This window comes from Schistocerca piceifrons, chromosome 1, assembly GCF_021461385.2.
Source record: "Schistocerca piceifrons isolate TAMUIC-IGC-003096 chromosome 1, iqSchPice1.1, whole genome shotgun sequence".
Taxonomy (NCBI): Eukaryota; Metazoa; Arthropoda; class Insecta; order Orthoptera; family Acrididae; genus Schistocerca; species Schistocerca piceifrons.
The window spans coordinates 666157274-666178698 of NC_060138.1; the positions used below are offsets into that span (position 1 = coordinate 666157274).

General features: G+C 40.1%; 1 protein-coding gene across 1 annotated transcript in view; it reads left to right on the plus strand.

Moving 5' to 3' along the window:
- Positions 1–2423: 2423 nt before the first annotated feature.
- LOC124791973 (splicing factor 3B subunit 6) overlaps positions 2424–21425 on the plus strand; it is a 32875-nt gene continuing 13873 nt past the window's right edge. Inside the window, exon 1 of the mRNA XM_047257901.1 lies at positions 2424–2716. Within this exon, the coding sequence (XP_047113857.1) occupies positions 2681–2716 (36 nt within the window). The 5' untranslated portion in view covers positions 2424–2680. The remainder of the gene's footprint in view (positions 2717–21425) is intronic.

The window sequence follows — 21425 nt, forward strand, 5'->3', positions numbered from 1 at the left end:
CCACCAGCAGGAGAAAGCTTCATCTGCTCATGAGCAACTCGTCATCCATGGTGCCATCTTCTCCGAACGGGGGCCCTCCCTATGGATGCCACCCAGCCTCAGCAATGGCCACCTGGCCAGTAATCTGTTGCTTTGAGCCCCTGTGCTCCAGTCATGATGGGCACATGCTCCTTGGCGTACATTGGGTGGTTTCAGCTCAGTCACCAACATTGCGACCCCTGCGTGGTCAGGGGGCTACCACCATGCAGATAGTTGATATCTCTCCTGCAACGGAATGGCTACCATGCTGGGTTTTGGGCATACCGACTAACTGGAAAGGCACAAAAGTGAAACAGGCACCACAATGGGCGACCTTCCCTGCAGAATTTGCACTTCTGAAAATTTTGGAAAAATGATGGCAGGTCAAACTAAACATTGAGAATGGTGTACTTGTTAATGAAAAAGTGTAGAGAGCACCTGAAGTGGAATGGAAAACTTGGATCCTAAACCATACAGCAGGTCCAAGCAGTGTCTGCACTACAAAGATCATCTGATGGGAAGGAGGAAGGGGAAAGGGATAGTAGAAGTACAGGCTTCCAGCACACAAAGAGAAATAGTGCTGCAAAGGCTGGCAGGCCATGGTAGAAAAGCATGTATCCACAAAAAGAGTTGTGAGCCCCCTAGGGGGTAAATGACTGCAATTGACTTGACATGACAGACAGTGTGAATACATCTTGACATGATGGTGCCGTGACAGCCAGTGTAAACTGGCCATTATTCAAGATCCCTAGATCAACGAATACAATAAGATTCTAAAATCTTGGAGGAATGGCTTTTCTACAGATGATATTTACATGCCAGCTGTTGGTTAGTTTGACATAGCAGACAGCATTTTCATCTTCCAGTGTTAGAGAATTTCTTTTGTAAATGTGTTTATAGTCCCTTATTTATGGCTCCATAAAAAATATTCCTGGATTTAGTCTTCCTTGTATTTAACTCTTGCCATAGCTTTAATGCCATAACCTGCACTAATGTGCATGTATGGGTAGTGGTGGGGGATGCATGTGTAAAGGCCTGTCCATACGCAACGATCGGTCTGCGCAGATGTATGAGCGAAAATCTGTGCATGCAATAGATCGCTGCAAATGTGGTATGTTCACATGACCCAAGTTCCAACCCACAGATCGCCTGCCATCTCTTGGGGCAGAAAAGAAATTTTAGTAGCAAGCGACCACACTCGTATAGTGAGCTCAAAGTTTATTTCAGTTATTCAGAAATGGCAGATATTCTATTACGGTCTGTGTTCACAACTTGTGAAAAACAACAAGCAAAAAAATGTCAAAAACAGAAAGCGAAATCACAATGTTCTACATAGTGGCCACTTAAGCAAAGATCGTTTTTACACATAATTTTGCTTCACGAGCTGTGGGGCGAACTCGACGACTGAGATTGAGGATAAAATCTCATTCAGAACTCTAGACAAGGATTCATAATATATCTGGAAAGTTTTACCTGTAATACTTGTGATAGCAAATTCTACAGTTTACATCCAAATCACTCTTGTTATGAACCACAAATTATGTTAGGAAGTAAAAAAGTGTAATAATAACTGTGTTCCTTAAGGCACTGTTTCAAGATGTTCCATTGTCAGCTTAACGCAATGTCCTGACTACACTCTTATTGAGATCAAATATAGGGCCTTCTTTTTTTCTATACTGTCACAGTTCACATTAGATTATGGCATAGGACAGCACTGAGTGAAAGTATGCTAGCAGTCCCCAGATCAAACAGATTTCGTTACTTTGCTTAGCTACTTGCGGTAAACAGTCCGCAACGAATGTATTCTTTTTAATTTTATACCGTTCCCTGTTTACCATAGGGTCAACCGCTCGTAATTTCTCTGTTAAAGAATTATAAACAGCTGCCTTCTTATCCCTATCGCTGTATTCCCTACTTTTAATTTTCCACGTACATGTATGACTCCTATAATTTTCGACAAATTCGGCAATGAACTATCTAGAACACTAATGTGTATCTGCCTCCTTAAAATTCACTCTGCAGACATAGAAGAGAGACACCTGAGTTAACAAACAGCTAACTCATACGTGTTTTAGCGATAGATTTGCAACTGTCTCCTGTCCAGACTCTCCAATGTCTCTATGCAGATGTGATTTGAATCCACAGATTTGAGAAATTCCGCTCAAACCTCCAATTCCAACTTCCAGATTTGCGTACATCTCGTATCTGCGCAAATTTCCTGTCCACATGCAACCGTCTATATGCACAGATGTGATGTGCACAGACATTGGCGCAGACAGATCGTTGTATGCGGACGGGCATTAAAAAAATTGATGTCTGTGGAAACCCCGCGAATTACTATAGAAACACTCTGTTTCCTTGATTGAAAGAAAGAATAAAAATCTTCGGAAAAATAAATCGTTATGTCGATGTGCTTAGCCGTGTTCATATTTAAAGGATAAATGTTTAGTTTTACTCCACGCTTGTAATTACGGGAAGCTAGGAGCAACGTGAATTTCCGTCGGAAAATCTGTAAAGCCATTAACTTTGATTTCGCTATTGTCAAAGACCTTAGGTTGTTGTTATCGTTGCCAGGATTAGGAAAGTTGTTGTATGTTGTTGTTGCAGTGATTGGCGTAATTGTATCTGACAAATCATTTTAAGAACATATTGAGTTTAAAAAATGGCGACGTTAGCATTGATGCAGCGGAGGGCAAATGTGAGTAGCAAGTGCCTTGAGAACTTGTATCAATTAATGTTTTTCCATGCGTGCCTCAGATTGAGTGTGCTGTTTTCGTGCTTAAAGTGAGTGTTACATTATGATATTTTGTTAACACATTAGCGATTGTTATATTATACGTGACCGCAGTTCTGTTGTAATGGGCATATTATTGAGTTCGTCGTTTTCAGCCTTGTGAGAACTTTGTTGCTGCTGAGCTCACTTGTGACTTCGCTCGCCACATATTGAATCATAATGATGAATAAGTCTTTTTCTCATTGACTTTTAATAAACTATTGATTGCAAGTGATTTTGCAAATTACTCTCACCGTTTAATGTTTTTTCGAGCTGATGGCCCCTACATGGAACTGATCAGCATGATGAAGACCTAGCTGAGTAAATAACGAAGTTGCACCACTCAGTGGCGTTCGAAGCATAGATCATTTTTAGATGGTTTATTTTTCGTCTGCCGACAAGTGCCAATCATCAGTGATAAGATGGTAGACGCTTTTAACGCAGAAGGCAGTAACACACAAAGTATGAACGAAGCCTATTACAGGGCTGTGCTGTTACTTTGTTACAGAAATGTCAAACTTTGAAGATAGCTTGTACATTTATTTATAAAATCTGTTTGCATAATTAACAAAGTTATTATTCCAGGTATCATTTGTTTTAGACCTTAAACAATTAGAAAACTGATTTGATGGTCAGCGATATTTCTGTTTCTTTTTGACCCTGTCACTCTGAATTTGCACGTCATATTTCATCTCACAATCAAAGCACTGCCATATGCTTATACGTCCATTTACATAGTTGACAAAGTGACTATCAAAAGTATATCAGATGCTAAGCTTGTCTCAGATGACTAGTATTGTTTACTTTTGCCACACCTCCAGCATGAAACACAGAAATGGTCTAAAGTAATGCTTTGGACTAACCCCCTCCCCTTGAATCTTGGATGAGGTGACAGACTGGTCTGTAGCACAGCCCGAGGTTAGGCTGGAAAGTGACAGTTTTGTTGTGAGTTGGCAAAGCCAACAAATGCGAAAGCAGAAAATGTGTTTGTGGTAACAAATTGACCAGTGGTGAAGTGCAATGTTTATAACTGCACCATATTGAAAAATGTAAGGTAGTCTTGTATGTAACATTTCACACATAAATGTGGGGAAGCAATTAACATGTTTGATGTTAACAAATTTCTCTTCTTCAGAAATGGTTTTCTTGCCGTTGCCAATCTGTATTTTATGTCCTCTGTACTGCGGCCATCATCATTTTGCCACCCAAATAATAAAGCTAGTCTTTTTCTTCAGGGGGATTGGTCCTAGAACTTCGAACTGCTTTTTAGTGCAGTGTGGTGCACATATACATGTATTAACAGCTACATGTGCTTTTAATTGGCTTCTGATATCATAATTTTGTTACATTATTGTTATTAGCCTTAAGTTATCACTGCCAGATAAATATAGGGATCTTCCAGAGTTCTTCATACATTAAGGTCTTCAACATGTTGCAACAAATTTGTCTCGCTTTTTTCCCCTGCATGTCAGTCTGTTTTCCATTTAGTTGTCCTCTAAAATTTTTCCTTATCAAAAAGACACCAACACAGAAGCTCCTTAGTCCTTATCGCATCCTGTAATGTTGCTGTATTGGCAGCTCACTTCCATTTCAGTTTTGTTTAAATAGTCACTGTCACATACTCAATTTATGTAATGTCTCCTATCATTTTCTCTGTGGTTTTTGTCCCTTCTTGTTATGCTCAACCTGCTTATATTATTTCCATTGCTCAGTGGGCAGCCCTTAATTTTTGAAGTGTTTGAGCACATTTGCTTCAGTTTATAAGTTGATACTGTGAGCATACACTGGTTGTAGGCTTCCTTACATTCAAAATTTACCTGTGCTTTTGAATACTACGCAGAATTTCCCAAATAAACTTCAAACCATTTTTATTCACATGTTTGTGTGTGCGCGTGCTTGCATGTGTACGTGCGTGTGTGCACGCTTTCAACTGCCTTAAGTGCAGTATACAGATTTGTCAACTTTTTCAATAACTATATGATTAACTGTTGCTATTCTGCTATTGGCATACAGTTTGTTTAATATTTTTGTCATCCTGTAGTTGATATTAAGGCCTGATGCCATATTTGCTTTCTTCAGTTCTTCCATCCTTTGCTGAATGTCTTCTGGATCTGAAAAAAAAAGGTCATCTGCAAATTGAAGATGGTTCGTATAAGATCCATGTATGTGAATTCCTACCACATCCCATTTCACTGATTGAAAATCTCTTCCAAAGCTGCAGAAAATAGTTTTGGTGAAATGGGCTTCCCTTGTGTAACTCCTTTCTTAGGTTGGCTGGTTGATTTGGGGGAGGGGACTTAACAGCGAGGGTCATCAGTCGGGAGGAAAAGGGAGGGAACCATCTTGGCATTTGCCTGAAGCAATATAGGGAAATCATGAAAAAGATAAATCAGGATGGCCAGTCGCAGGTTCGAACCATTTGTTCCTGAATGCGAGTCCAGTGTACGCGCCACCTTGTTCAGTCTCCTTTCTTAATTCTGACACTTTCATCCCCTTCATATAATCAGATGCCAGCTTTAGCTTTGTTGTATAACATTCTGTTGCTTGGTTCTCTTTCATATATGCTGGTATACATCTTTTTGCATTTGTCCCTGTGCATGCTCTTTGCGATTGCAGTGAGATGGCATTCGGTTTATGACGTAAGGACAGTGCCTGCAGTGAATTCCAATTTATGAACCGTGCCTTTAGACGAGAGTTTCAGAATCTAATACTGAGTTTTGTCCAGTGATACTGGAGTTTGATATAGCACTCGTTTATAAACATTTGGCTTCTGAAGAAACTTAAAATTGCTTGCAAATAACGTCTTCTTGCCCCATCTGCCACCTTGACATCACAACGTAGTTGACAGGGGTACCAATGCAGATATTGGAGAACTCTTGGTTTCTGCCTAACTGAATGATGCTATGCTGCATCTGTTTATACAGATGGCTTGAAAACCACTAAAAGGATAATTTACACGTATTTTTCAATGAAAGAACTAAATTGTTTGAATAGGTTAGACTCCCTGAAAGACATCAGTAAGAACTGAGCACACTGCAATCTTAGAAAGTCTGGTACGTGTAATGTTTGAAGAAACAATACAATCCTTTGTCATGTTGTACATTATTAACTATAGGCTAAATGGCATTTTCACCTTAAAAGAAAAATTTCTTAGTAGATGCTGTAAAATAGTGAGATAGATTTGCTTCGTAGTTCTCAGCACTATTAGTTCTTTCCTTGGGGAGGAGAAAGGGTTAGGTTGTGGAAGGTTAAATAATAAGAGCAGGATACTCACACCCTATGACGAGAGGGACCCACTTGTTCTGAGAATGAGGGGCAATGAAGCTCTTTATTAGGTCAGGATAGTGTCAGTTACTTTCATGTTGCCTCTTGAAGGTATGTATTGGCAAACAGTTTTATTTCAAAAATAAAACTGATAACCATTTGATTTATGAAATGTTGGAAGTGCTATAGGTTAGGTTAACCAGTGTGAAATTTGAAACAAAAAGGACTATCCTGCCTTTGATTAAAAACCCTGTGTGGAATCACTGGCAGTTAAAAGGTGGGTGCTGTCGTGATTGGTGAGGCAAAAGATGATAAAATTCTGACAACAGACTTCCTTTACAGCAACAATATGTCTTGTGGAACAAAGCCAGTACACAATATTCAGGACACACATTTTCTCTCAGAATGACAAGCAGAGAGAGTGTCATTGTGTTACATCAATGGAAAAAAAACACACAGAACCAAGCAAAATGAAGTTTTACTCTGCAGCAGATTGAAAACTTCATTCTGGAAACATCCTCCAGGCTGTAGCAACTTGAGTGCTAGTTCTGCAAGTTTCGCAGAAAAGCTTCTGTGAAATTCGGATGGTAGGAGACAAGATACTGGCGGAAGTAAGGCTGTGAGGGCGGGTTGTGAGTCGTGTTTGGGTAGCTCAGTCGGTAGAGCAGTTGCCCACAGAAAAGCAGAGGTCCCGAGTTCGAGTCTCGATGTGGCACACAATTGTGATCTTCCAGGAAGTTTCATAATAGAACCAAGCAGTTTAATAAATGTAGACTGTTGCAAAGTTTATAATGAGTCAGGTGGTTTTATACAGTTCAACATATTCCTATTTAAATTTATCTCAATTTTTGAAATGGTTACCCCAGACAAATTATTATATTGTTAAAATATCAAATTATTTCATTCTTGAAAGGGTCAGTCCATGTGAAATCAACCAGGGGTCTGGTTCTTGGTATCTCAAGAGTTGGATAACTTTTTGTACATTTATAGTAGTTGTGATTCGCAGGAAAAATCCCAAATTAAGTTTTTTTATCTTTCTTATTTGAGCTGTTGATTTTTAAAACCTCCAAAATATTTAAACTTTATAAAATCACCATATCTCAAAATCTATTTGACTTGCATCCCTAAAATTTGTACCATTTTATTACAGTTTCTTATAAGCTTTAGATGTATTTGCTAATTTGTAGTATTCATAACAAGCTGAATTTTTCCAGATTAAATTATTTTTAATATTTCAAAAATGGAATTAATTTTTTGTTTAAAAATGTGCATTAGTGTGTTTGTTAATGTGTGTGCCAAATTTCATGATGGTGTTCCAATGGGAACTTATTAAAATATATTTTATTTTACTGGTAAGTGCAGCACCTAGTGCATAGTCTGTAGGGCATTGGACTTGCTACTGGGTCATCAAATCACCCAATAAAAAATAAATTTTACACCCACCTCCTTAGATTTTCATGAAATTTGCCTCAAATGGTTCTAATACCATCCTGCAAATTTTTTTTGCTGTATCTCTTATAGTTTTTTTTTATATAAATTTTTAAAGTTTTTATGTTTTGCGTTTTCCGAAACTTTGGAAATGGTAAATTTAATTTGTATTCAAAACTTTAAAATTGCTTATCTTAAAAACTCTTTTGTTTTATAAGAATTGCAATATCTAGAGTCTCGGACCTGATAGAATGCTCAAATTTGTTTTAATTTACTCTCTTAAACATATAGGCTACTTGATAAAACAAAAATAATGATGGCTTTTTAACATGTTTGTTAATTATAGTAGATTACATTAGAATTATGTACAAAGATAGTGTACTTACGTCACTTATGTATAACCCAACTGATTGCTTGAAACATTGAATTTTTTGAGTAATTTTGTCTTTTTAATAAACATTAATGCTTATTCAAACTGTTTTTCCACTTCATCCAAGAGCTTTCAGTTCTTTTGATACAGTCTTTTTTGAAGTAATACATTCTTCCAGTGCCGCTTGATGGAGGTGCGTCTACTACACAAACTATGTGCTCCAAAGGCACTGTGCAAGAATCTTCTCTTTCAGGCCAGTAAAATGATGCAGCTGGTCCTGAAGGATGTAGAAATAGAATTTCTGCATCTTCTTCATCATTGAATATTGTTTTTACCAGTCCAAAGTACCAGTTACCATCATAATTTGCAGCCACATAGCTATTTATGGATGGTTCAACACAAACCCAATCAGAAGAAGAATGGAAAGAAAAGACTAAGGAGGGTTTTACACTATCTGTAGTCCTTCTAATTTCAAGGTTGTTTGTTGGAAGTGGTTTGAAGTTATGAAAACTTCTTGTTCCATGAATGGTTCGGGTTGCTGAAAAACGTTTTTCTAGTTTTAACCGTAGCAAATCAGCTTCTTTTTTGTCAGTAAAGTGAAAATGAATGTTTTCAATATTTTTTTCACAAAACTTGTACACATTGATTGCTGTCATTATTTGTTCTTCGTCTGAAAGCTGTAGACTGGCTTTCCTTAAAATTCTTTTAATAGTTCCTCCTAGGCCATCACAAACTGACTTCCCATGACTTGTTGCAAAAAAAGAGTGTTGGGCCTTCAAATTAAAGTCTCTCAAGTGTTCAGTCAAATTTTTAAAACTGTTTCTATTTTTGTACTGCCCAGCACAACCATTTGTAAAGTAGTGAACTGAGTCAATGTCAGTATGATGTAATGACAGCCACTTTGTAATTTCTTTTCGTACAAAGTTAACAAAACCAGTGTCATGTTCTTGGTCATCACTAATAAAACAGTGGTTGGAAACAAAAACATTGTTTTCCTCATTTCTTAGAAAAACTCCAACTGGGTGTAGAGTACAACCACCTCTATTCCAATGGTAACTTTGAATCTCATTTTGTATAATAAAGGAATAATTTTCAGTGAAATCCATCACAATAATTGCTGTTTTGGGTGGTGGGTCTTCTTTCAATCTTTTAAAGGCTGCTGATTGGGATTTTGCTATAAACGAGTGCGGGGTGAGCTTTTCCAATGACCTAACCAATAAAGAAATGTAGTCTTCAACACTGATAGACTGTTTGATCATTTCTGCCCTGTCTGTGTTAACCCACTGACTGATTACAATTTCTTCTTCTAAATCATAATCTTCACTTAGTTTTTCATTTAAGTACTCAGTTAGTGCAGTATTTGCAGGACAGCTGTCGCAATGATGTAGCATGCAGTTTTGGTTTTCCGCATTGCACACAAGCATCTTAATTAGGTCTTTATAAGCTTCTTCAATTTTCACAGCATCCAGTAATAGTTTAACATTCTGGTGGATACTGCATACACATACAGTGTGTGTGCCTGCAGCACCAGCAAGGATACACCATTTAGGTCTCAAGAAACAAAATTTTGAAAATCCTACTTCTACCTCAGGATTCTCCCATTTGAAAGAATAATAGAGTTCTCTCAAGTTACGCAAAATGAGTCTTTTTTGCATGTACACATTTTTTTGAACACGTACTTTGTCTTTTGTTCCAGGTAGCACTCTGGAACTTTCATCCTTTTCATAAAAATCTGCTACAAGTCTTACTGTATTTTCAGAAAGAGTTTTACCTTTTTTTTGGACCAGGAGTTTCCAAAATACCCTTTTCAGATTTTAGCTTTCTAGCTTGTCGCGCCATGTACTCAGTTACATTGAATTCTTTCATCACTTTATTTTGACTCCAGGAATCTGTAGCCAAGGTCAGAATCTGGATTTTTTCTAGACCTCCCAACAGATGAAATCTTCTCTTTCATAAGAGAAACCATTACATCAAAATCCTTTGCTTTCTCAACCACACTTGTATCTTCTTTGTCATCATCAGAACTTGGTGCATCATATTTTAATGCTTTTGAAACCACCTTTTTTTGCAATCTTTTCAATACTGCTAACCTTCCTTTTAAAATAAGACCCTTTACTTTGTTCTGACAAGCCATGAAGCTTTATCGGTGTTAAACCTAAATTATCAAGAGCAATGTTTGTTTGTACGAGGGATTCATTTCTGGATTCCAATGATTCTAATTCAACCATGACTTCATCATCTGTTTCACTTTCATTGACTTCAACTCTTAATTTTTCCTCACAAAAGTTACGGCATGTTGAGCAAAGCTTTTGTCCAGGTTTTATGCTAATATTTTTTGTCAGTAATTGTTTAGAAAGATCCAAGCCTACACTTCTCAACAATTTTTTGATGGGCTTTTTGTGTTTTTTTAGTGGGTCTACACATGTTGTTTGATACTTTTCAGAAACATTTAAAAAGTAGTAGCTGTGGTGTGAACATATATTCTTAAATTCGCACAGATTAATTCCAGATCGTAAGTGGATCTTTTTCTTCCTCACTCAATTCAGATACCGGTTGTAACTTTTTTGAAGGTGTGTAGGTTGTTTGGAAGCAGTCAGATTTTTTAAATAACCCTACGCTACAGGTTTGAATATCTGACATACTGATTTCACTTTTGGTCTGATTACTGTTCTGGTTACTTTTATAGGATATTGGAAAAGAATCTCTGTAAACTAAGTAACAGTACTTACTGAAAGTTCGAATAAACTTAATAAAATACTATCCATCACTATTTCACACTGTAATAATCCAAGCACTATTTAACACTGTAATAATTTTTACTTCAAAACACAGGAGTAACGTAACAAAATCCAAGCGTACATTGTTACTCCAAGAAGACAAAAACTTATTTTCAGTGTCTAAGTCACTTGGTACTTTTTATTTTTAAAATAAAATTCATATTATTTTAAAAATTAGATAACTATAAAACAGGTTAAAAAGCCAACATAATTTTTCTTTTATCTAATAGCCTATACAATTAAGAGTATTTTAAAACAAATTTGAGCTTTCTATAAAAAAAAAACACACTTGTAAATTTTTTTTCATTTGGAAGATTTTAATATATCTTTATGGTGATTTGTTTTTTAACATTTAGATATAATACACCAACTTATTCCAAAATTTCATACTGATATCTTGAGTATTCTTTAATATACAAATTTTTTTAGTTGTGAGGACACGTTTAAGTTACAATTTCTGACTGCTGAAACAACGCCAAATCTAAAAACTTTAAAAATTTATAAAAAAACTATAAGAGATAGAGCAAAAAAATTTTACAAGTGCTTTCAGGATGATAAAAGAAGTAAGTGTACCAAGTTTCATCAAAATCTGACATGGTTGGTGTCAAGGCCTGGGTGACTTGACATGGAATGACCCCCCCCCCCCCCTAAGATGTGGTAAGTCAAAAACCTCGTAAGGCAGCAAATCATTATCTTTTGTTTAGTGACAGTCAGTTTAATACAGTATTAGAATTATTCACTTATATTTAATTTCACATTTGGCTTTCCCACATTAACAGTGAAAATATTTTAACATACACAATAATAATACATGCCCAAAAGACATTTCACTAATTGACTTAATTATACCTTAATTTTACAAGTACATTAATATCAGTATTATTAATTAAATGATTATGTAGCTGTTGTTATTTAACTGTGTGATAATTGAGTGCCTTGAGAAGCGAATTTTTTTTACTCATCTTTGACAAGAAAGATATTATGGTGACCCACCAGCAATCTTATTAGACTCTAAGATTATGTATTACATTTTTCTTTCAAATGACATAACCTTATTCTCTCTAGCAGTAGTGTCAGATTATTGATGTAACAACACCTCTGCCCCCGCCCTCCCCTCACTGCCCCCTCCCCGGGGCTCACTGGTGCTTGGCAGGTTTGTGCTTGGCTACCAGGGGCCCCCAGCCTTTGCAACGTTTTTTCCCTTCCGTGCTACATGTCTGTCTTCTTGCTATTCTTTTTCCTCTCCCTTGGGCAATGTGTGTGGGGTGTTTTTGGAAATTTGTTCTGCATTTTCAGTAGCCTCTATCAGAAAAGTCTCTCCACTCTTTCTTGTTCCTTTTTTTCTTTATTTGTTCCCATTCTCCGGTCCTTCCTCTGCTTCAGCATTTGAGGTTTCTCTTTTTCGTCTTCCTCCCTGTGTGCTTCTGAACGCTGACCCACGAATCTGACATGGAACAGGTATCTGAGTAATGCGTAACTCCCAGCTCTGAGTCGACAGTTAGGGCTCGCATCTACCCCCTGGTACAGGCTAGACCCAGGGAGGGGTGATTGCCTGAGCTACTACCTTCCCAAATTGTCGATTGGTTCCTCTGACAGGTGTTTGGAAGTCTGAACTGGGGTGTGTGCGCCACCTACTGATCGGGGGAGGGGGTCCCCAGTTGGAAGGAGCATGCCATCGGAGGTGCTGGCAATCATGGGGGATTTTTTCGCAATGAACCAATCACCAACAGAGTCAATGTCTACTAAACATAAGCGGAATGAGGCTAACAATTCCGAGACCCTTCCAGTTGAACATGGTTGCTTGTGCTTTCACATACAAGGCAGTCAGTCCTTTGCTACAGTAAATCCATTTATTATTCAGAAAGGTGTTGATGCAGTTGCTGGCCCTGTGAAATCCTGCTGCCGTTAATACGATGGTACGTTGCTTTTGGAGACTACTTCTGATTCTCAAACAGAACTACTAGCAGCTTCACTCCTCCAATGCTATCCTGTTCATGTTGAGGCCCATCAAATGTTGAATTCTTCTTATGGTGTTATTTACACTAGGATACTTTATGGTCTGAGCGAGGCAGAAATCCAAACATACCTCTCTGGTCAGGGTGCCATTGCAGTCCATCAGGTGATGAGAAAGGTAGATGCATCCTTAGTACCCACACACACTCTTTTTCTCACTTTTGATAGAATGGTACTTCCATTAGAGATCAAAGCAGGTCGTTACAGCCACACTGAAACATCCTGTCGACCCCCCCCCCCTCCCCCCCACCCCAATCAAAGCCACCAAATGCATCCTGTGGTAGACATGCTCAGGAGGGCAATTGTCTGCCTCCTCCTCCCTCCTGTATCAATTGCAGTGGCGACCGAAGCACCTCCTCTCGAGATTGTTCCGTGTAGCTTGATGAGTGAGGTGTCCAAGAGATACAGGTGAAGGAAAAAGTGCCTTACCCAGTTGTTCGCAAGTTGTCAGCTAGTCAGAAACCCTGTGGTCTATCATCTGGCACTTACAGTACTGTGCATGCTACATCCCACTCCACAAATGACATGGCCACGCAGACATGCGACCTCAAACACAGCACTGTGGTTATAAAATCACCCAGTGTCATGGTAACATCCCCATCTCCTCTTCTAGCTTTGCAACAAGTCACCAAACTTTCGCCTCAAGGGGCAAAGTCACCTGCTACACAACTGGCAGGCTGGAAAGGAGAAAAGGTGTACTCCCACAAAGACTTCGTACGTCCCTACAGCCAACAAAGATCTGAATCTGCCTCTGCCAAATGGGAAGGCTCCAAGTAATCAAGAAAAGGCGAACGGTCTTCTCCTACACCGACTTGGAGATCTTCTTCAATGGTGTCACCATGTGATACCTTTTCCCGGCTGACCACCATGTCGCCAGTGCGCACCACTAGCCGTTTTTCTGCCCTGGACTCCATAGAACGACGGAAGGAGAATTCCAACACCTCTGTAGATTGCATGGAGCAGGATCCTCCAGCCTCTGTACCCTGCAGCAGTGAGTTTTTGAAGGCTGGCACTTGGCAGCCGCTGAGGTGGCACGCTTTCATTTTTTCACTGCTCCCCTTTCCTCAACATGAGTCTCCTCCAATGGAATGTTCATGGCCTTCAATCCAACAAAGATGACTTACAGCCACTCTTGGCGTAGCAGCAACCACTTGTTGTCTGGCTCCAGGAAACAAAATTGCATTTCCTCCCGATCTGCTTTGACCTTCTGCCCACTCCCTCTGAGAACAGCATTCCATCTCATGGGGGAGTTGTGCTGCTTATCCAGGATGATGATCATAGTCAACCCATCTCCCTGACTACCAAGCTTCAGGCTCTTGCAGCTGCGTTTTGCTTCCTCACCTGAACTTTTCCCTTTGTACTGTTTACATCCCTCCATAATTCAGTGTCACCAGGGCAGACTACCTCCAGCTTATTGGGCAGCTCCCTCGCCCCGTTTTGCTATTCAGTGACTAATGCGCACCATCCTCTTTGTGGTTCTCCCAGAACCTGTCCATGAGGTGCCCTCTTGGCTGACCTCAATTGATTTAACCGCATCTGCCTTAACACGGGAGCTCTCACTTTCCTTTCAGACTCCAAGCACACCTATTCCCTTTGGACCTCTCCTTCTGCACTGCCCTGCTTGCCAGTCATCTCGAGTGGCCCATTCTCTTAAGTACTCGAGTGACCATTTCCTGTGTGCTATCCATTTGCTGACTCCTATCCACCTACATGCACACCCAAATGACAGCTCTCTAAAGCTGACTGGAGGCTTCACTCCTCCTTGGTGACCTTCGATGAACAACATTTCCCCAGTTGTGATGACCAGGCAGAATATCGTACAAACATTATCCTAATTGCTGCAGAACATTCCAGTCCTCACACTTTCTCTTCACTGTGCTGTGTCCTGCTCCCTTGGTGGCCTGACGCGTGCCGCGATGCAATTTGCACACGGTGATGAGTTATCCATGTTTTTATCCGTAATCCTACAGTGGCAAGCTGCATTCATTCTTAGGGTTAGCAGATCACTAACTGCATTTCCTTCACTAGTTCTTTTAACAGTTTCACTCCCTCGTCCGTCAAGTGGGCTAACCTCTGACAGTTCTCTGGTACCAAGATCCATTCCCCAGTTTCTGGCTTGACAGTAACAGATGGTGTCATAGTGGACTCTGTTGCTGTCTCCAACACCTTGGGCCACTGTTTTGCAGAGATTTTGAGCTCCACCCACTATTATCCTGCCTTTCTCCATCGGAAACGAGTGGAGGAGGCTCGAGCAATACCCTTCTCTTCTCAGAATTGTGAGTGCTACAATGTCACGTTTATTCTGAGGGAGCTAGATCATGCTCTCACTTCATCCCGATTCTCTGCCTCAGGGCTGGATGATGTTCACATTCAGATGTTGCAGAACCTATTTCTTGTGGACAAGCACCTTCTCCTTCGTATGTACAATTGCATCTGGGCAGAAAGCATGTTTCCCAGACACTGGCATGAAGCTACTTTCATACCCATACCTAATTCTGGTAAGTACAAACACCTTCATTTTAGTCACCACCCCATTTCTCTCACTAGCTGTGTTTGCAAGGTGATGGAACGTATGATTCATGCCCGGCTGGTATGGTGGCTCGAGTCTTACAATTTACTAACCACTGTATGGTGTGGATTTTGAGCATGCCGTCCTGCAGTTGACCATCTCCTCACTTTGTCAACTTATGTCATGAATGGATTTCTGTGGAACTTTGGCCACATTTTTCGATTTGGAGAAAGCCTATGACTCCTGCTTGAAGACTGATATCCTTCATACACTCTACACTTGGGGCTGCCACGGCCGTATGTCCCATTCCCTTCAGGAATTATTTAAAAGACTGAATTTTCAAGGTATGTGTAGGTTCTGCCTTGTCGGACACCTTTATCCAGGATAATGGTGTGCCTCAGGGTTCTGTCCTGTGTGTTGTCCTCTTTGCTATCACCATTACCCCTATAGTGGCCTGTCTGCCGCCGGTCATCTCCGGCTCCCTTTTTGTTGACGATTTTCCGGTCTATTGTAGTTCACCACGAACTTGTCTTGTTGAGCAGCATCTCCAGCAGTATCTGTCGCCTTTACTCAAAGAGCATTGACAATGGCTTTCATTTTTCCACTGACAGAATTGTTTCTATCAATTTCTGGTGGAGCAATTGGTTTCTTCCACCATCTTTACATCTTGGGTCTGTTGCTTTTCTGTTAAGTGAAACAATGAATTTCCTGGGACTCATGCTCGATAAGAAACGTTCTTGGTCCTCCCACATGTCTTAGCTGGCTGCCTGCTGTATGCGGTCCCTCAATGTCCTCCGTGTCCTCAGCGGTACTTCCTGGGGAGCGGATCAGACCACCCTCATCTGTTTGTATAGGTCCCTTGTCCATTTGAAACTAGACTGCATGGGTTTTTCGTTTATGCCTCTACATCCTTCTTACTCCATCTCAATACTATTCACCATTGTGACATCCATTTGGCCACTGGCGCCTTTTACACTAGCCTGGTTAAGAGGCTGCATGCAGTAGTTTGAACTACTGCTATCATATTTCCGTGGCTTTCTCCTCAGCAGATACGCATTCCGTTCATCTGCCATGCCTGACCACCCATTCTTCTTCGCTGTTTCCTCTGATCCCCAGTATGGGGCACATTTCTATTCTCCGTTACATCTTGGAGTTTGCTTTTGGCTCTTGCTTTGGCAGCTTACGTTCATGCTACCTGCCAGTTTGCCGATGGGTGTGAATCCTTCACCACCTTGGCTTCGTGTTGCAGTGTGTGTTCACTTGATCTTCATTCACTTTCTAAGGACACTACTCCTGTCTCGCTCTATCACCTTAAGTTTCACAACCTTCACATGGAACTTTTTGATAGTACCTTTGGGTACACTGATAACTCTGAGACTGATCGTGGTGTCAGGTGTGCCTTCATCATTGGCGCCAATGATTTTTGGTATCTGCTTCCGAAACACTGCTCAGTATTCACAGCAGGCCATGCAGTACATGTGACGACACAGGCTTTTCATCTGCTCTGACTCTCTCATTGCCTTTCAGAGCCTCTGTGTGTTGTACACCGTCTATCCCTTAGAGCAACGTGTCCAGGAAGGCTGTCACTTGCTCACTCTTGATGTAGCCACTGTGATGTTTATGTGGGTTCCTGGTCATGTCGGTGTGACAGGAAACAAGGCTGCTGATGCTGCTGCCAAGGCTGCAGTCCTCGTACCTCGGCCAGCTACTACTTCCATTCCTTCCAATGATCTCTGTGTTGCCATTTGTCTGTAGGCGGTGTTACTTTGGCATCACCACTTGTCCTTCCTTCATGGGAACAAGGTCTGGGGAATCAAGCTTCTCCCAGAAGCTTGGACGACCTTCTCTCAGCCCTCTCACCATGAAGAGAGCATTTTACCTAGGTTGGTCTTTTTAGCCATCGCCATTTGTTAAGTGATGACCTCCCACCACTTTGTGCTCGTTGTCCATAACCTTCGACGGTTCACCATTTGCTGAGGGAATGCCCATTCTTTAACCACTTACATTCTCTTTTATGTTTTCTGTCTGAGTTAATGGCCATTTTCTAACGATGCTTGGGCTGTTGACCGCCTTTTAATTTTTATCTGTCATAGCAATATAGCGAAGGAAATTTAATCTTTAGTTCAGGACCTATGTTTCGCTATGGTGTATTTTATGGGCCTTTCTCCTAGTTCCTGTTTTTAGTTGTCTTTCCTTGTGTCAATTGGGCTTAATGTGTAGTCATTTTTTAACTCAATTTTTGTCTTCGTGTTCTATGGTCCTGACATGGGCGCCTATGACCCTAGTTATTTTTGTGCCCTAAAACAAACAAAAATTACATTCATTTCCAATTAGAATCTGAGGCTTTTCACAGCTCTTCATCTGATAGTATATGTATTCTTTTAGTGGCAGTTGCAGTATTGAATTTATAAAGTATGGAGTTCTTTACTGCATTAAATTTATCTGGTCTTTTACACCTACGCCTGTACTTTGCAAACCACCGCAAAGTGCATAACAGAGGGAATTTCCCATTTTACCAGTTATTATGGTTTCTTCCTGTTCTATTCATGTATAGAATGCCTCTGTGCATACTGTAGTTATTCTAATCTTGTCCTATTGATCCCTGTGTGAACAGTACGTAGAGGGTTGTGCTATATTCCGAGGGTCATCATTTATAGCTGGTTCTTGAAACTTTGTTAGTAGACTTTCTTGGGTTAGTTCATGCCCATCTTCAAGAATCTGTCAGTTCAGTTTCTTCAGCATCACTGTAACACTGTCACATGGGTCAGATGAACCTGTGACTACTCGTGCTGTCCTTCTCTGCATACGTTAAATATCCCCTGTTAGTCCTATTTGATATGGGCTTCACACACTTGAGCAATATTCTAGAATAGGTTGCATGAGTGATTTATAACCAATGTCCTTTGTAGACTGATTGCATTTTCCCAATATGCTACCAATAAATCGAAGTACACCACCTGCTTTACCCTCGACTAAGCCTATATGATCATTCCATTTCATATCCCTACAGAGTGTTATGCCCAGGTGTTTGCATGATTTGACCAATTCCAAGAGTGTCTCACTGATATTGTCATAAGATACTGTGTTTTTTTTTCCTTTGGTGAAGTGCACAGTTTTACGTTTTTGAACAATTAACGCAAGTTGCCAGTTGTTGCACCACTTCGAAACTTATCAAGATCTGACTGAATATTTATGCATCTTCTGTCAGAAAGTACTTCATTATAGATAGCTGCGTCGTCTGTATGTTGAATTGGCAGCAATGAAGGTCACAAGATACATTCTTCTGTAATTTCAAAACTGTTGTATGAAGTAAAAGTGAAGATACCTGTTAGAAGTAATTATCACAGTACATGTTACACTATTATAGAAAATGTTGTGTTATTGTGATATGGGCCTAGAAGGTTCGAATAGTATGCACTGAAGACAGTCACATAGTGACCGAAATCAATCTTTAAAATACAGGATTTCAGTCTTTAAGACTGATGCTGACATTTAACCAAAATATATCTGCAAAAAAGTTTGTGGTTACTATTGGTATTACCCGCAAGGGTTCATCATGAACAGAAAGGGTCCCAACACACTTCCATGGGGCACACCTGAAGTTACTTCTACATCTGTCAATGACTCTCCACCCAAGATAACATACTGTATCCTCTCTACCAAAAAGTCCTCAATCCAGTCACAAGTTTCACTTGATACCCCATATGATCAAACTTATGACAATAAGCGTAGGTGTGGTACTAAGTCGAATGCTTTTTGGAAAACAAGAAATACTGCATCTACCTGATTATCTTGATCCAAAGATTTCAGTGTGTTATGTGAGAAAAGTGGGAGCTGGGTTTCACATGATTGACTTTTTTGAAATCCATGCTGGTTGGCATGGAGGAGGTCATTTTGTTGGAGATAATTCATTATGTTTGAGGTCAGAATATATTCTAAAATTGTACAACAAATTGATGTCAAGGATATTGGACAGTAGTTTTGTGCATACTTCTACCACTGTTCTTGTAGACATATTTGATCTGTGATTTTTCCCAAGAACTGAACACATTTTTTTTTTTTTTTTTTTTTTTTTTTTTTTTTGAGGGCTCTTCAATAGAGTGTAGTTAGAAGATGGACTAACTCAGCCATAAATTCTGTATAAAATCTTATACGGTTTCCATCGGGCCCTGGAGCTTTGTTCAGTTTTAACGATTTCAGTTGTTTTTCAATACCACTGGCTCTTCTACTGGTTTCCCTCATCTTTGCAGTGGTAGAAGGATTCAATTGGGGCAATTTTCATGGGTTTTCCTCTGTAAAGAAACATTTGAAAACTGAGTTAAGCACTTCAGCTTTTGCTTTGCTAAAGTCTCGACACTAACTTTGGTGCCACTAACAGCCTTTACATGTGATCAGAATTTCTGTGGCTTTTGTGAAAGATCATACAACGATATTCTGCTATGGTAGTCATTGAAGGCTTCACACATTGATCTCTTGAAAGCCAACGTGCTTTATTCAGCAGCTTTCTATCTGTAGCCCTAAGCGTTGTTGTGTACCTTTCATGTATTAGCCTCTGTTTCCTTAGAAGTTTCTTTACAGTGACTGTATACCATGGAGAGTCCTTCCCATTGTGAACTGTTCTACTGAGTATGTATCTATCCAGTGCATACTCCTGTACATACTCCTCTACATACTCCTGCCCTGTTCTGAAAGTTTCAAGTTCTTCATTGAGATATGACGCTACTGAACTTTTATCTAGTTCACTGAATATTTATGTTTCTGCTAGTTTCAGTTGTCCTTTGTTCTTTGGTAATCATTGCTGCCACAGTCACGTTATGGTCGTTGACACCAATTTTGATGTGGACATCCTCAAAGAGATCTGGTCTATTTGTTGCCATTACATCCAATAACTATCTGTTCTAGGTAGTTTTCAGAGAAGGTATTTAGTAATGTTTCACAGGATATCTTATGACTCCCACAACTAGCAAAACTGTAACTTTCTCAATTGGTTGTTTGATGATTAAAGTCTCCACTGATGATTACAGTATGACTGGGGAACTTATGCACATGTGAACTGAGGTTTTATCTAACATTTTGGGTTACATCCAGAGATGAGCCTGGTGGGCGATAGAAGGATCCAGTTACCATTTTATGCCCACCCCTGATATGAGACTTGCCCAAACAGTCTCACATGCAGCTTCAATTTATGTCACAGTGGAATTGAATTTATTGCCTATTGCAATAAATATACCACTTCCATTTCCCATTTGCCCATCCTTCGATATACACTTAAATTTTCCCCAAAAATCTCATTGCTATCAATTTCAGTACTCTACTAGCTTCCTGTGTGTAATATTATGTGCACTTCATTGTGAATGCTTTGGCAGTTTACCATTACAATTTTAATGCTCTCATGCTTGGGAGGCATTTCTTTCGATCTTACACTGATACTTCTGGGCTTCCTACAGCTATGTTATCTGAATTGGATGGAGAATCACCTAACTGTAAAATTCCTTGTATGCACCCCACACACATAGTAGCAGTCTCGGATGTGTAGTGCACACCTGGCCCATTTAGAGGGACCTATGGCGCAAGTCCAGGAAGTCACAGCCTAGCTTATCACAGAACGTCAAAGTCTGTCCTCCCACTTGACTTAGAACCAAGAGGCCAGGATTAGTTCTGGGGACAATGCTTCAAATTGTGAGCTTTGTTGAAGCTCCATGCGCAAGGTGGGTCATCTCAACCTTCTCTGCCAATTGCTGGGATAACCCAAATGTGACCACAGGGTCTAGATGACAGGCATCATTTGTTCCGGCCTCTGCCACAATTTGCAGTTGTTTGCACCGTATTGTCTCAGTGGCTGCTGGAATTGCCTCTTCATGTTGAATGAGCCCCCCAGGCACATACACTGTGTGTACCTGGTGTCTTTTCCTGTTCCTTGCTGGCATTTCCCTAAGGGATAGAGTCATTTGCTGTCTATTTGAACTGCCAACAATTAATATACTCTCTACCCTTTTGTGTCTGTGTCCTCTTGATACTGGACAAAACAGGTTTCCCCGAACAGGTGAAGCAAATCCCACTGGCTCAATTCCACTTTCACTGAAAGACAGCACCTCAAACTTGTTGTTAGGGGGATCGATACAACACCCTGAGTCCTCCCATGTTTCCTTCCACCCTATGCAGAGGAGACAGGATCCCCAGCAGAGTATAGTACTTGACGTACCTTTGGTACCCTTACCACAGGTACATGACTCAAGCTCTTCCAAGATGACAACTCGTAGCACGTGCCAGTCA